We start from the raw sequence: 16328 nt of genomic DNA, 5'->3' as shown, positions 1-16328 counted from the left end.
TCGAGACTCATACTGAGTAGTACTCAAGCAAAACTCAATTATTAAAATCAGGCCTGATTCACTCTTAGGGTAATGGAAGAGGCTATAAAATTAATATAAAATTGTAGACTTAATTCTCTAAAGAGATTTTTGGAATTCTTATGGCAGTGTTGCCACATACATATGTCTACTATTTTTTTCATAATAAAAATTAATAAATTACTTAATTTATAAATTAAATAATTACATTAAGTGTACTCACATTAAATGATTAGCCACCAAACACGCCTCCATAATGTTGCAAATGCGCATGTGTGTTGCTGAGCCGAGTACCGAATGTCCACATTGATATTAAGACTATTTTAACAAACACTATTTATGCACTGGTTAAAATTTCAAATATTTTGCACTTCTATTAAACACTCTTTGAACACTGTACCCTAACACTTGGCGTATTTTTACGCAAAATACTTCACGAATATTTTTTATATTAATTTTCCAGATTAATTTTTCTATGAATTATGTACTTTCTTCTCACTTTTACTCTATCTTTAACTCACTTCAATAACGAGCCACACTTATCTGCCGCTGCTCAATTGTTTGCACTCGTCATTATTATTTTCACCGTAATTATGTCTCAATATACTTGCGCAAGTCCACTCAATCTAAATTTATGCCCGCATTTCGTATTTTTAGCATCGCAATTGGTGCGAGTATTCGTTTTCAATTGTAATTCTAGGTTTATTGGCACTTGTGCGTGCCTGTGGGTGGCTAAATGCCGTTGTTTATGCAGCCACAGTAAAAGTAGACCAATAAATTCTTATCAAAGAGCAGCGTAAAAATATTGGCGATTCAATTTACGGCAGCCACAAAATATAACGGCTTTTTTGTTTGGTATTCGTAGAAACGATAATTTGGCATTTTATTGGCTTTTTCACCTTTGATCGCTGTTCGCTGTTGTTGCTGCTTATTGTATTCCAGACATAATTTTTATGAGTTATTTTTATGTGCGCTCAAATTTATGGATTTTTCTTTAGCGATAGCGAACAAACAAATGAGTACAAATATGCACGTGTGAGTGCACGTGCGGACCGTTAGGTGGTTGCTTCAGTCATTTATTTATATCGTTGTTGCTGTTGTGAATTTCGCAAGGTTTCCGCTATAAATTCCAGTTGCTGCAAGGAAAAAGAAAGAGATATGTTATGTGTGGCATATATTTAGGCGGTAGGTAGTATATAGATAATTTTTCGATATCAAGAACATATTGTTCGTCGTGACCTTTAATTTATAAAAAACCAAAAATCTCAGTCGTTCAAAAACTCAAACACAAGCTCTAACATTATACTTTCGTTAACTTTATATACGATTATTCTACTACTAATAGCCTTTTCGCACAGTCAAAATAATTAATCAATTAAAATTATAATTAAGAAATCAGTTTTTGCGGGACATCGCCCAGGAGATGGGAGTTAGTCACCAAAACATTTTAAAACATCTGCAGAAGGCTGGGTGCACAAAAAAACCTTGATGTTTGGGTGCCGCATGATTTGACGCAAAATAACCTTCTGGGCCGAATGAACGCCTGCGATATGCTGCTGAAACGGAACGATCTCGAGCCATTTTTGAAGCGGATGGTGACTGGCGACGAAAAATGGATCACATACGACAATATCAAACGAAAACGGTCGTGGTTGAAGGCCAGTGAATACAGTGGCCAAGCCGGGATTGACGGCCAGGAAGCTTTTGCTGTGTGTTTGGTGGGATTGGAGGGTAATCATCCACTATATGTTGCTCCCATATGGCCAGACGCTTAATACTACCATCTACTTCGAACAACTTAACCGCTTGAATTAGGCGATCGACCAGATACGTCCAGAATTGGCCAACAGGAAGGGTGTAGTGTTCCACTAGGACAACGCCAAACCATACACTTCGTTGATGACTCGTCAAAAGCTACGGGAGCTCGGATGGGAGATTTTATCGCTTCCACCATATAGCCCGGACATAGCGCCAAGTGATTACCACCTGTTCCTGTTCATGGCGAACGCCCTTGGTGGTGTAAAGTTGAACTCAAAAGATTCTTGTGAAAAGTAGCTGTCCGATTCGTTCGCAAATAAGGAGGGGGGTATTATGAAGTTGCCGTCTAGATGGGAACAGATTATAGAACGATACGGCGCATATTTGAACTAAACCCGATCACTGTAACACTTTTTATAAAGCATTGAATAAAGAGCAAAAAAGCGGAGTTTGACAAATTTTTCGGAGTTAAATGCGGGTGGCAATCTTTAACTGATAAATATTGCGCATAATACAAGAATCAAACACGAAATATTCCTAACAGTTCTATGAAACTTGATAGTAGTTTAGAAGGAACCATTAGTTTATAAGGTATATTCATCTTTATTTTATATTTTTTTCGGATAAATATTTGATTGAAACAGTATAAAGCACCATAAAGTTCGAAAAAATATTTCAAAAAATTCCAAAAAGTACCTCGTTTTTGTTACCTTACATGCCTTATAATATCAACACTGTATATATATGTAAGTATATATCGTTATAAAAACTATTTATCCCAAATGGGTATGTATTGGTTACCTTGAACTCATTTGTATGGCAGCTTAAAAAATATTTTTAAAACATAAACACCAAACAATACAAACAGCTGGTTCACCACAAAATGTTAATATCCTTAAATAACGGCAATAGCAAATAGCTTATTGTTAAATACAATTATTGAACAGCTCTACAGTTGAAAGGGTAAATAATATGTATGCAAATTTAGTGGCAAGTGCATTTGACACCAGAGATAAAGAGCATATGGCGTGTGGCAACAACACGTGAGTAAATAGAAAGTAAAAAAATATATTTCGATTTTTTTTATTAAGCTGGAAAATTTTAAAATTTAATTAAACGCTTATTTATGCAGTGTCCACAAGCGAACGCAGACACACATATCTACTTATGAAGAATAATAAAAAAATAATTTTTAATTGTTGTTAGTGCCAACATCCGCCTTTTAATTAACGCTGCTCGGCTAATAATGTGAGCGTGCAACAACAAAGGTGAAAAAATTAAAAAAAAAATAATAAAAAAATTTTAATGTCACATTAATTTTAATACAAAAAATTTATTTAGAAAAAATTACAGATGGCAACTCTGTCTACAAAAAAGCTAGTTTATGTATGCGTTAGCGTTTGCTTATGCAACTATTAAATTGTTTGTAATTCATATGAATTGTTAACAATAAATAAGCTAGGCAATGCGCCTGTCATTATGCTAGCGATAATCACAAATGTAAATGGGATTTTGGTGAAAAATAAAAACAAAAGCAAACACATGAACCAGTGCAAGGTGTGTAATTAAGCGCCGCGCAAGTGTAAGTGTGTGTGTGTGTGTGCAGCTATCATTGCATTTAAATTTAAATTATGCGCTACAAATCTTCGCTTACACATTTATTATATACAACAACAACAAAAAAATTACAATAAAAAAATAACAAAAACAACAAGTAAGGAAAGGCTGATTTCAGGTGCAACCGAACATTTTATACTCAATCAATTTATTGATGTCATTTTATTAAGATAACTCACAATTTGACCCATATATTCGGTATAAAGTCCAATCCTATAATTAGGTATATGGGAGCTAGGGGAAATTCTGATCCGATTTTAATAATTTTTGGAACAGAGATACACAATGAGGAGAAAAATTTTCTTCTTCTTCTTGACTGGCGAAGACACCGCTTACGCGGTTATAGCCGAGTCCAAACCAGCGCGCCACGTATCCCTCCTTCTGGCAGTTTGGCGCCAATTGGTTATACCAAGCGACGCCAGGTCCCTCTCCACCTGGTCCTTCCATCGGAGTGGACGTCTCCCTCTTCCTCGGCTTCCACCAGCGGACCTAGCCAGCGTAGCCGCTGTTTTTTTATTCGCTGGACTATGTCTATGTCGTCGAATAACACATACAGCTCATCGTTCCATCCTCTGCGGTATTCGCCGTTGCCAATTCTTAAGGGACCATAAATCTTCCGCAAAACCTTTCTCTCGAAAACTCCTAGTGCCGTCTCATCGGATGTTGACATCGTCCACGCTTCTGCACCGTAAAGTAGGACGGGAATGATGAGGGACTTGTAGAGTTAGTTTTTGTTCGTCGAGAGAGGACTTTACTTTTCAATTGCCTACTCAGTCCAAAGGAGCACCTGTTGGCAAGAGTGATTCTGCGTTGGATTTCCAGGCTGACATTGTTGTTGCTGTTAATGCTGGTTCCCAAGTAGACGAAATTATCTACAACTTCAAAGTTATGACTGTCAACAGTGACGCGGGAGCCAAGACGCGAATGCGCTGACTGTTTGTTTGATGACAGGAGATATTTCGTCTTGTCTTCGTTCACCACCAGACCCATACGCTTCGCTTCCTTATCCAGTCTGGAAAAAGCAGAACTAACGGCGCGGTTGTTGCTTCCGATGATATCAATATCATCGGCGTACGCCAGTAGCTGTACACTCTTGTAGAAGATTGTACCTTCTCTGTTTAGCTCTGCAGCTCTTATAATTTTTTCCAGCATCAGGTTAAAGAAGTCGCACGATAGTGAGTCACCTTGTCTGAAACCTCGTCTGGTATCGAACGGCTCGGAGAGGTCCTTCCCGATCCTGACGGAGCTTTTGGTGATGATCAACGTCAGCTTACACAGCCGTATTAGTTTTGCGGGGATACCAAATTCAGACATCGCGGAATAAAGGCAACTTCTTATCGTGCTGTCGAAAGCAGCTTTAAAGTCGACAAAGAGATGGTGTGTGTCGATCCTATTTTCACGGGTATTCTCCAAAATTTGGCGCATGGTGAATATGTGGTCTGTTGTTGATGTTCCAGGTCTAAAGCCACACTGATAAGGTCCAATCAGTTTGTTGACGGTGGGCTTTAGTCTTTCACACAATACGCTCGATAGAACATTATACGCGATGTTGAGGAGCTTATCCCACGGTAATTGGCGCAAATTGTGGGGTCTCCCTTTATGTGTATTGGGCAGAGTACACTGAGATTCCAATCGTCAGGCATGCTTTCTTCCGACCATATTCTGCAAAGAAGCTGATGCAAGCACCTTATCAGCTCTTCGCCACCGTATTTGAATAGCTCGGCCGGTAATCCATCGGCCCCGCCGCCTTATTGTTCTTCAAGCGGGTGATTGCTATTCGAATTTCTTCGCGGTCGGGCAATGGAACATCTGCTCCATCGTCGTCGATTGGGGAATCGGGTTCGCCATCTCCTGTTATTGTACTTTCACTGCCATTCAGCAGGCTGGAGAAGTGTTCCCTCCACAAATTCAGTATACTCTGGTCATCAATAACTAGATCACCTCTGGGGGTCCTACAGGAGTGTGCTCCGGTCTTGAAACCTTCAGTTAGTCGTCGGATCTTTTCGTAAAATTTTCGAGCATTACCCCTGTCGGCCAGCTTGTCAAGTGTTGCGGTCGATCGCAACATTGCGAGGTAGGCAGTCTGTTTTCTCTCCACTGCGAGACGACAATCCTCATCATACCAGCTGTTTTTTTGACTTTTCTGAAAACCAATGGTTTCGGTTGCAGCTGTACGTAAGAAGTTTGATATGCCATCCCACAGTTCCCTTATACCGAGATGCTGAAGAGTGCTCTCAGAGAGCAGGAGTGCAAGTCGAGTAGAAAATCGTTCGGCTGTCGGTTGTGATTGCAGCTTCTCGATGTCGAACCTTCCTTGTGTTTGTTGACGTGTGCGCTTTTCTACACAGAGGCGGGTGCGTATTTTAGCTGCTACAAGATAGTGGTCCGAGTCGATGTTGGGACCACGAAGCGTACGCACATCAGAAACACTGAAGACATGTCGTCCATCTATCACAACATGATCGATCTGGTTGCGAGTGATTCGATCCGGGGACAGCCAAGTAGAAAAATTTTCCTTTGAATTAAATTAAAATATCTCAAAGATTTGCCGATATTTTCGGTGAAAAATTACCCTTAGGCACTGAGTTCTTCATGTAGATATCCGGGGCCTTGAAAAGTTATAATGCGATTTTGAAAATTTTTCTAAGAGTGAAGCCACAGATCATATACTGTATTTATGTAAAGTTTTATTTCGATATCTTCATTTGTCCGTAATGTATATCTTTTAAAGTGAAGGAATCAGATGGACGGACAGTGAGTTAACGCACTTTTAGTAATTTTCAACCTAACCTTTGTTTGGGAGGTGTTCGTGGTTATTATCCGATTTCTTTCATTTTTGAACTGTATTAAGAAGTGGCTAAACAAAACGACTGCAGAAAGTTTGGTTTCTATAGCTTCATTGGTTTGCGAGATATATACAAATAACCGATTCGGGGGCGGGGCCACGCCCACTTCTCCAAAAAAATTACATCAAAATATGACCCCTCCTAGTGCGATCCTTTGTTCCAAATTTTATTTATGGCTTAGTTATGACACATTATGTGTTTTCGATTTTCGCCATTTTGTGGGCCGATTTTCGAATTTGTTCGAAAGCAAACCTCTTACGGTCCCAAGGAACATGTGTTCCAAGTTTCATTAAAATATCTCAATTTTTACTCAATTTATCGCTTGCACGGACAGACGGACGGACAGACATCCGGACTCCACTCGTCATCCTGATCATTTATATATATATAACCCCATATCTAACTCTTTTATTTTTTGGTGACACAAACAACTGTTATGTGAACAAAACTATAATACTCTCTTAGCAACTTTTGTTGCGAAAGTATAATAAAAGTATCAGAAAATCCCAACAAAAACAAGGAAAACATTGTTGTTGTACACAAAAAATATTTGTTGTTGTTGCTGTTTTTATTACTTTTTTTAGTGTTTTATTGTCCTTCTGCTGCGCTGCTATCATTTGTTATTAATATTAATTGCAGCGCTGTGGTCATTAACTATACATATGTGTATATGTTTGTGTGTTTGTTGTAACTACAACAACAATAAGTAAATCTGTTGCATCATTAGCTTTGCATGTGCGTATAAATTATGCAATTAATGGCTGATGATATTAATTAGATGCGCTTCAAATGCAACATGGCATATAAATTAGATAAAAATTATGTAAATTTATAACTGCTTGTATGCGTGTGTGTGTGTGTGTGACAATTATTGTATGAAAAAGCGGTTATATGCCATTAAACATGTTGCAACAACAACTAAACTAAATGTAGCACATCATTTGTACGTTTTGTCGCTTCATGCCACTCAACGTCGGCCATAAGCTTGTTAGCGTAGGTCAGTCGAGTTCAAATGTTGACCTTTCGCAAAATGCATATTTTACACGTCACAGCGCGGCAGCGCAGTTTGTGCTTTTTAAATGCAAATTTTAATCGTTTTTGTGGCTGTTGAAAATGTTTATCGATTTTTTTTGTGCGTCAAATTAAGCCTATTTACCAGATATTAGTTAATTTCACTGATAATCGCGCATAATTTATGCGCTTAAATGGTGTAGGTATTTTTTTGGTTGAAATTAATAAAGGAGATAAAGGTAATATTTTAATATGTGCATATAGCATAAATAAATAAAATATTAAAATATTTAAATTAATTTCTATTGAAATTAAAACAAAAAATCCATTTTTTTAGCACTAACATAGATAATAATAATAATAAAAACAAAAAAGTTTTGAAAATCGCTCTCCGAAATGGAGAATTTAATTGTATAGAGATTAAAGATGAAGCTTTTAGCATCATTTTATGTATAATATTAGCACATTTTGACAACTGATTTGGATATAAGGCAAGACTCCAATAATGTTGTTTTACAAAGGGTCCTCGTACAAATGTTTAAAAAGTTCCGATTATTACTAAGAGACAAATGAAGGTCAAATCAACTGACCTTAAACTCAACTATCCTATTGCAAGAACGCACTATTGGCCGATTGAATCTACGGAAGTACTAGTTCCAATAAACTAAGATTTTTCACATATGAACCAAATTTAAATTTTTGAAATATTCTCAGCGGGAAAATTTAAAATGAGAATTTCAAGTTACTTATTTGACGGAATATATGGTAGCAAGCCAATCGGATTTTTAAACCCCTAATATTATGTATATGGAAATAACTGGAAGTAATGACCCGATTTAACAATTTCTGATAAGTAGAAACATTATTGAATCGACTCCCTCCGAATTTTCATAAAATATCGCCTGGCGGTACCTGCAGGAACCAACCGCTATTTTTGTAAATTTATCATTTATAAATACGCATTTTTAAATATTACATGTCGTGACCATTTGCTTTGATATATCCGTTAACTTTTAGTTCAGTCGCCACTTGTGTGTGTGCTTTATAGTAATTTTCAGTTTGACTTACACTTGCGTAAAAAATTATTTGAAGGAAAATTTTGTACTTCCAAGTGACTGACAATGATGATAGTCCAGTGGTTTTACGAGATCGATCTCGATGGCCACATGTCAATAACATGTGGATTTTTGTAAAAATATTTATTTAAAATGTAATTCTCTAATGAGCACCTAGTGGTTCCACAAAGGACCTCCCTATAAAATACCCTGTAAAATCTAAAATAATAATTTTTAAGAAAAATCGTAGAACAAATGTTGTTTGTAACCGAAAATTATAATACATATAAAAATTTTGAGTGAATCGGGTATGGGTTAGAGATTTATCGATATTTCTGGTAAAAAAAATTTTCAGCCATATAGATGGCCTTCAAAAGTTATAGTCCGATTTCTATGATTTTTAAATGAACGATGTACATCTCCAACGCAGTACTTGTATCGAATTAAAAATTCCAGAATGAACAAATCAGTTTGAAATCCAAAATTTGAGTTTAATTGGAAGTTGGCTTGGTCATAAACCGATTCGCTCATTTTCACTAACACGAATCACCATAATCCACAAAACCCTCTGAGTAAGAGAGAATTGGAGTTACTGTAGGTAATTTATGTGCAATTAAACTTCTTTTGCCAATACAAGAGTTCGAGTTATAGAAGTTCGATTTATGGAAGTTCAACTCTATATATATGATCCTGGTATATATAAATAATAAAGTATATAATTCTATTGATAATTTCAGTAATAAATACTTGTGTTATAAGAAATGATTTTTTTCTTTGATAAAATTAAAACAAGCTTGAATTTAATTTAGCTGAGTTTTATATACTGAACCCAGACTATTTGAATTTTAGAAAAGTAAACATGATTGGAAAGTCTTAGTCTATCATCTTTTACAATAGCGAAGTAGATTGGTCTTTGAAGGTCTTTAGCTCATACAAATTTTGAGATGGCAGTGATAATGTTCAATCGTTACTACAAAAATTTATAGATATTTGGTAGTGCAGATACTATAACTATACTATAACATTCGGTTGGAGAAAAGAGTTCTTGTGTACATTCCCAAATACGGTAAATCACTTAATCAAAAATCAAATAGAATAGTTGAAACGTTGTTTTATCTGTCTGTAGGATAGGATCAAAGAAATGCGAATCGAATTGTGTGCTCTCTTTGAGTGTTTCACGACATGGAGAATAGCCCCGACATTGCTCTCTATAGCATCAAACAAAACGCAACTGAGAACTAGCTATGCAATGATTGATTCATTTTTAGAGAACTTTTCCCAAAAACGTGTTCTCTCACACTGTTTGTGCACTCTTCTTAGAAATGATACTAAAACTACAACAGTTAATGAGACAATTATTCAGCTATCTCTGAGAACATACCTATGAGATCCTACAATGTTTTGAGATCCCTTATTTCAATGCCTCATGTTTTCTATCAATTAATTTTCTATCAATTTTCTATCGTCTATAAATTAAATTAGATAATGTAAACTGATAGGTTCTTCAGAGTATGAAATAATTTTAGAGCATTCTATTCTATTTTTGTGATTGGGATGTAAAAAAAAGGAAAATATGTAATATACATAATCTTCTACTCAAAAGAAAACTATATACTATTAGTGATATTGAAGAATTTAAAGAAATAGAATAATTTGCAAGGAAACGTTCCTCTCATTCCGTTTCGCTCATTAAAGAAAATTAAAAATAATTATATATAATAGGCGAGACTCAAGTTAGATATATTGCTCTTGAGTATCTTCCTCACATCATTAATATCAAGTGCAGGTCATAAAGCATAGCAAGGATATCATGGTATATATTGTTGAGCTAAATTAATTAATGTCAGGTTTAGACAAGAGAGTACATCAAACTAATAGCTTGATTCATAGAACTAGTTTTCAAAATTAATTGTCCTCTATCATTCATATCACTTTACCATTTTTCACTTACTAATGGCAACTACTGCTTGAAAGCATTTCGAAATCTAACTTTGACATTTATTTGACGCAAATAAATTACTACAGACACACACAAACAGCACGCTCACACTCAATCAATCGCTCTGCAGCAAGTCAAGAAATCAATTTGCCATCAACGCTGTCATATAAAAGTTACTTACTAACAATATTGGCTTCAACATATACACCGCACACCCGCTGACAACTAACTAGTGGTGCGACACTTAAGCAAATAGTAATTAAAAATCAATCATAACGGTAATATTTGCACTTTCACTCTTGCCTCGAAGCGCAACAACAACACACTAACACCTATGCATATGAGTGTGTGTGTGTGAGTGTTTCTGTGTTTTATTTACAATTTATTCATTTATTTTGTGTTGGCAAGCAGAAAAGTTGCTAACGACTTTTCTTCGAGTTTTATTGTTTTCATTTGATTGCATCATCATTGTACTATTTACTCTATTTGCATGCATATATTTTATTTGCCTTCTCCACTATGGTGTTGTTATGCTAGTGTTGTTCTTGTTGTTTGCTGTCGAAGTATTTATTTATTATTTTCCTATTTTACTTAGGCTTTTATAGTGCATTTCAGTCGGCATTGTTGGCATTTATCAGTATTTTATTCATTTATTTATTTATTTATTTATTTATTTAGTCAATGACATGGCAACTGCTGGAAAAGTTGACAACGAGCGTGTTTATACACACACATGTGTGTGGCTGTGTGTACCTGGCAAAATCAATATGACTATGTGTCTTAAATAGTTGGTAGAGAAGCGTAATTAAATAAATATTTTTGTTCGAAATTATGACGAGAAAAATATATTTTTGTAAGAAATTAATCAAGAAATAGAATATTTGCTGAAAGATTTATTTGAAAAATCTAACATGCTAATAAATTTTATAAAAATCTCCATGAAGGTGTTAAAATTTTTAGTTTTTGGCGAAAATAAGCTTTCAAGGCGCTTAAAGTCATGAAAGTCATGCAAGGAAAATTACAAAAATTGTAAGAAAAGTTGTTAGTGAAGGTAACATGAGCATTAAAAGAAGATAAAATACCAGAAAATAAATTCTTATTTATTTTAAAAAAAATTTTAGAATCACTATTAACTACAGTATAAAAAGCTTAAAGTTTGGCTTTGAGATTTGCAGAAAAATACATACCTAAAGTTATAACTAACAAAAATGATACCAAACAATAATACTTGATCAGGTTATTATATCCAAATATACATATTTAGCACAAAAAGAAAAAACATAAAAAAGGTTGCCAGATCGACATAATTAGATATTATAAACATATACAAAATGTAAAAAAATCAAAACTCAAACATTTGTTTGCGCAACTTTAATTAATTAATACAAGTTTTGAAAATTCAGGAGTTGCCACCTGATTTAAAATAAAAAATAAAATTTTGGAAAAAAATATAAATAAATTGACCGTGATTTATTTTAATCAATTTGTCATGGAAGGAAAATGTTTGGCTTGCTTTTAAGTATATATTGAAACGGTGTTGCCACCCACAATATATTATTTGTTATTTAATTAATTTAATTTAATTAAAAATAATATTGATTTTGCTGTGAAATTCGAACATGATTGAGCCTGATTTTAAGTATAAGTTGGAATGGTGTTGCTAACCTTACATAATTACTTCTGTTTTTTTTTGTTCTTCACTTAAAGCTACTTTGTTTTTTTTTTTTAATTTTTTCTTCTACTTATGTATGAACAGTCTCTGGTAAAAAGAGTAAACCATAAAAATGTCCCGTTATATTTTTTTTTTTTGCTATTTCATTTTATTTTTAGCGGAAAATTGTGCTTTATTTTTGGTCATCAGGTTAGCATATTAAATTTGTCTTCTATTTATCTATCGAAACATTTATTGACACCAATTTTTTGACTCTTCAAAAGCTCTATTTTATTTAATATGGGTAAAAAAAAATTTGCTGTCAGTTAAACGATATCAGAATCGATATCCGAAGCTTAGAAGAGTTACAGCATTCGATAACTGATATAACAAAAAAAGGCAAAAAGTTAGAAACACTTTCTAGGGTAATGAGTGGTGGTGCGGCTAAAATAATAAAGGCAGTAACAATAAAGTGTTTACCGTTGCTAATATTAAAGAAATTTCAAGAGAAACATCCAAATTTCATCAATCGACCGTCAAGATCAGGACTAATGGTGGTGTTAAAATGAGCTCATCTCCTGTTTAATGGGTTATATGGAATGCTCCATATTTGAAAATATTAAACTAAAGAAAAAATTATCATTTGAATAAAGAAAAAAATATCCTTTGACGATGCCCGAATACATACACGATTACATTTTGCCCAAGTGCATAGCGCTGGAAGTCTAATTGGCGCTATGTGGTTTTTTCGTATGAAAAGAAATCTTATTTGGGAGTACACGATGTGTACAATTATTATTGCCATGATCTTCGAGGAGGAACAGCTGGAATGCCCACATAGCCGTGGGTGTGGTATGATGGGTTTGGGAGGCATCTTCCTACCTTGGTACAATGACCGCAAAGACATATAAAGCGTACGGGAAACTGATTTTGCCAATTTTCAAGATTTTATATATTGAAGAAAGGTGAAATAAAAATGCATGTATTATTTATAATAGTAGAAAACTGATTCATTAAAAATCACTAAAGTTTTTAAGTTATTTAGTTTCATGAGAAATTATCTAAAACTATTTGAGGTGTGCTAACCTGATGAAAAACAAAAATCATCAATAAAAAAAAATTAAATAATTAAAAAATTCAATGAGTTTATGACACAAGTGCAATTAAATATTTCTGAAAATATGTAGCTTTATAGTGTTGCCACCTGTTTTTAAATATTAAAATCGTAATTTTTGCCCACTGATTTAGAATTTGTGGAAAATAATTTTGTTGAAAAAAGTCTTATGGTATGTGTACAATATAAGTAGACATTATAAATGAATTTTGCCTCCAAATTATTTGTACTCATGCAATACGGTGAATCAGAACTACTATGGACCAAGCAATTCTTTGTCCTCTCAAATATTTTGTATAAAAAAATAATATATCAGGCAAAATACTAAATAATTCTACATTACTTTTTGAGTGATTTTGCTTTGACATAGACATACTGTTGGAATTTTATGGTTTTTATATAAAAAAATTTAGTTGATCAAATGTTCATCATACGCCAAGTTGTGCCAAGAGAACTTCTTTTATAGTAAACTGCTTTGGTTGACATTTTATGCACCAAATTTTAAACAAACAGATATATATTGCTGGTTTTCCATGTTTTTCGAAGAAAATATCTAAAATTGTTCATCCAACTAAAAGCAACAACAACCCATAGCTGATACTTTAAGTACCCATATGTCTTCTAAGTAACTTTGATAGTAAAAATCGAATAATTAGTAGGAAGTAAAATGACAATAAAAATAAATGTGCACCTATACATGTGTACGATGTGTATGAGCGCAATTTTATGAACTGTAAAACGCTCGTAAATTCGGTGCGGAAATAAGTGATAAAATGCTGACAATTTTGGTGCAGCTTATTTTAAGTGCTTGGCAGGATAATGTTGTTTGTTTTTATTTTATTTTATTTTTTTTTTTTTTGGTTTATGATTATGTACGGTTTAATTTTGCACATAAAGCTACAGTTTTTTTGTCTTTTTGATGCAAGAAGCAGCAGTTTACTACATTTTTAAGGCATTTTGCGCTTTATTTATTTTTATTGGCCTGTTTATAGGTATGTGCCTTTCGAACTTTGAAGAAAAAAAGACACAACATATAACTGTTAACACGTAGTTCGAGGTTTATTATTTATTTTTCCAAAAAAATTCTACCTTAAACTCAACTTTTTAAAGGTCACGAGGCGCTCAAAGCCAGTATTACGCTATTGTAAGTCATAAAAGCGGCGGCTTCAAATATGTACAGCACGTCGCGACAGTTATGTGGCCACATTAATTTCTTACTTTGTTTTTATTTCGTTGTACCCATTTTACACGCTCACCTTTATTTTTTTTTTTTTTTGGGGGGGGGGGCACATTTTTGCGTAAATTAACAATTCTTTTTCGGCGACTATAAAATACACCCGCGTTATTTTTGCGAAGGTTAACGCACTTCCGCTGGGTAACTATACACATAAATTAATAACAACAGCAAAAACAACAAAAAAGTGGAAATTTAAATGAAAATCACGGAAAGAGTAAGACAAAGCGGAGAAAGGTAAAATTTAAGTGGCTGCCAACGGAAGAGAGCAGTTGACGTTGCCTGCGTTTCGTTTTAGCAGTCACAACCGAACTTGTGTGTGAGTGTGAAGTAAATTTTCGGCTTTTATTTTCGTTTGCATGCCAACATATGTTTGTTTGCTTATTTTCTAACAAATAAACCTACACACATAAACATTATTTTGCTGAACAAAAGCCGAGGCGCTCGCCTTGCATGCTTTCACGTTTCGGCTATAACAATTCGTAAATATTTAATTAGCCAATGTGGCTGGTTAAAGGCCCACAAAAAAAGGTTAAGTCACTGTATGTGGCCAAGCGTGTTGTTTGCCCGTGTTGTGACTCTTCGCTTCGCTTGCTGTGCTCATTACTTCTTTGCGCCTAAAAGCATGCTGTAGTATAAGAGGAAGCAATTAGCATGACAAATGGCAAAGTGGAAGTGTACCTAATTTTTTCACAGGTACAAAGGTACTTTGAATTAGCCGAAAAATATGTAAATATGTACATACATAAGTAGGTAAGTATATGGAATTTTTAGTAAAAAATATAAAATGCTTTGTATGCTTAAAAAATTGGCATTAATAAGTGCAACGCAATTAAAATTTAATGATATGCGTATAAGCACATGGCGGTACTGCGAAAACTTTCTGGAGGGTCAAATACTGATACTTTTGAAAGTATTTAGTAGATTTTTTTAAGAAATGAGCACTTTACTCTGTAAATTTTTTTCTAAAATTTAATAATAATATTTATACATGGCAACTCTATCCTCTTATAAGCTAAATTTTGTTAAAAAGTCCGTTTAGGGATAGTTCCTTATACGCAAATATGACAATACATAGTTTTTAAAAGTGGCAACCCTAAAATTATTTTGACAGTACGGCAACTCTAGGAAATATATCAGTTATTTTATATTACTTAGCACTTTAATTCAGATTTTATAATCTATACGAGATACTATGTAACAAATTTTTGTATTTATTGATGTGGCAACTCTGTATGGAGTCATATTTTCTATCATAAATATTTAAATTTATGAATTTTATGTATTTAATTGCTGCCTTTTAGTTTTGCAGAAAACTTTTATTTTTATTTTTTTTAATTATTGGTAACCCTAAAAATTAAAACAAGAATAATAAGCCATTTGAAAAGGATACCTTAATCAATTGCAATTAATTTTATATTATTAAAAAATGGCACCCTAACTGCAGTTTTTGTATTATGTGATCTGAATTGAAAAGCTTTAAAATAGTTGTTTCCTCAAAAAACTCTAATTAAACCAATTTATACACTTATTTAAAAAAAATATTATGTTGAAAATATAATTAACTTAGGTGGCAACCCTGTTAAAAATATATTTCAGATTCAAGTATTACATTTTTCTAGCAACTCTTTAAACAATTGTTTTTAAGCTATTATGTAGAAAATTTGTTTATCATAGGTGGCAACTCTGTTATATAATTAAATAATATATAAATAAAATATTTCAGATGCAAGTTGTATATCTTTCTAGCAACTACTTTCAATATTTTGATTTTAAATATTTTTTTGCATACATATTTTTAAGGTGGCAACTCTGTTAGAAATTTATAATATTTAATATTTCGACCCAAAAGTGGCTTCGCACTAAGTTGGTAAGTTAAAAACGCGCATTATTTATTTTAAATTTTATTTAAAAAGCTCTATTCAACTCTATTAAAAATTTTATTTTTTTTTGGATCAGATAAAATAATCTAAATGTTAATGTGCTAGTACTTGAAATTTGTTTCTAAATTTTATTACTTTTAAATTTCAAGCACCTGGCCACCTTATTTATAACAAAAAATACAAATTTTGAGTACACCTGCAA

The 16328-nt window shown here is 33.6% G+C and overlaps 1 protein-coding gene across 4 annotated transcripts in view; it reads right to left on the bottom strand.

The window, feature by feature from the left end:
- LOC105216972 (chaoptin) overlaps window positions 1-16328 on the bottom strand; it is a 292722-nt gene that overhangs the window by 194786 nt on the left and 81608 nt on the right. For all 4 annotated transcript variants that reach the window (XM_029043331.2, XM_011191760.3, XM_011191761.3 and 1 more), the window contains one exon: window positions 242-1154. In XM_029043331.2, coding sequence (XP_028899164.2) covers window positions 242-291 — 50 coding nt within the window. In that variant the 5' untranslated portion in view covers window positions 292-1154. The remainder of the gene's footprint in view (window positions 1-241; window positions 1155-16328) is intronic.

This window comes from Zeugodacus cucurbitae, chromosome 3 (genome assembly GCF_028554725.1).
Source record: "Zeugodacus cucurbitae isolate PBARC_wt_2022May chromosome 3, idZeuCucr1.2, whole genome shotgun sequence".
NCBI lineage: Eukaryota > Metazoa > Arthropoda > Insecta > Diptera > Tephritidae > Zeugodacus > Zeugodacus cucurbitae.
The sequence above is the reverse complement of the archived record's forward strand: the minus strand, read 5'-3'. Positions and strand labels throughout refer to the sequence as shown.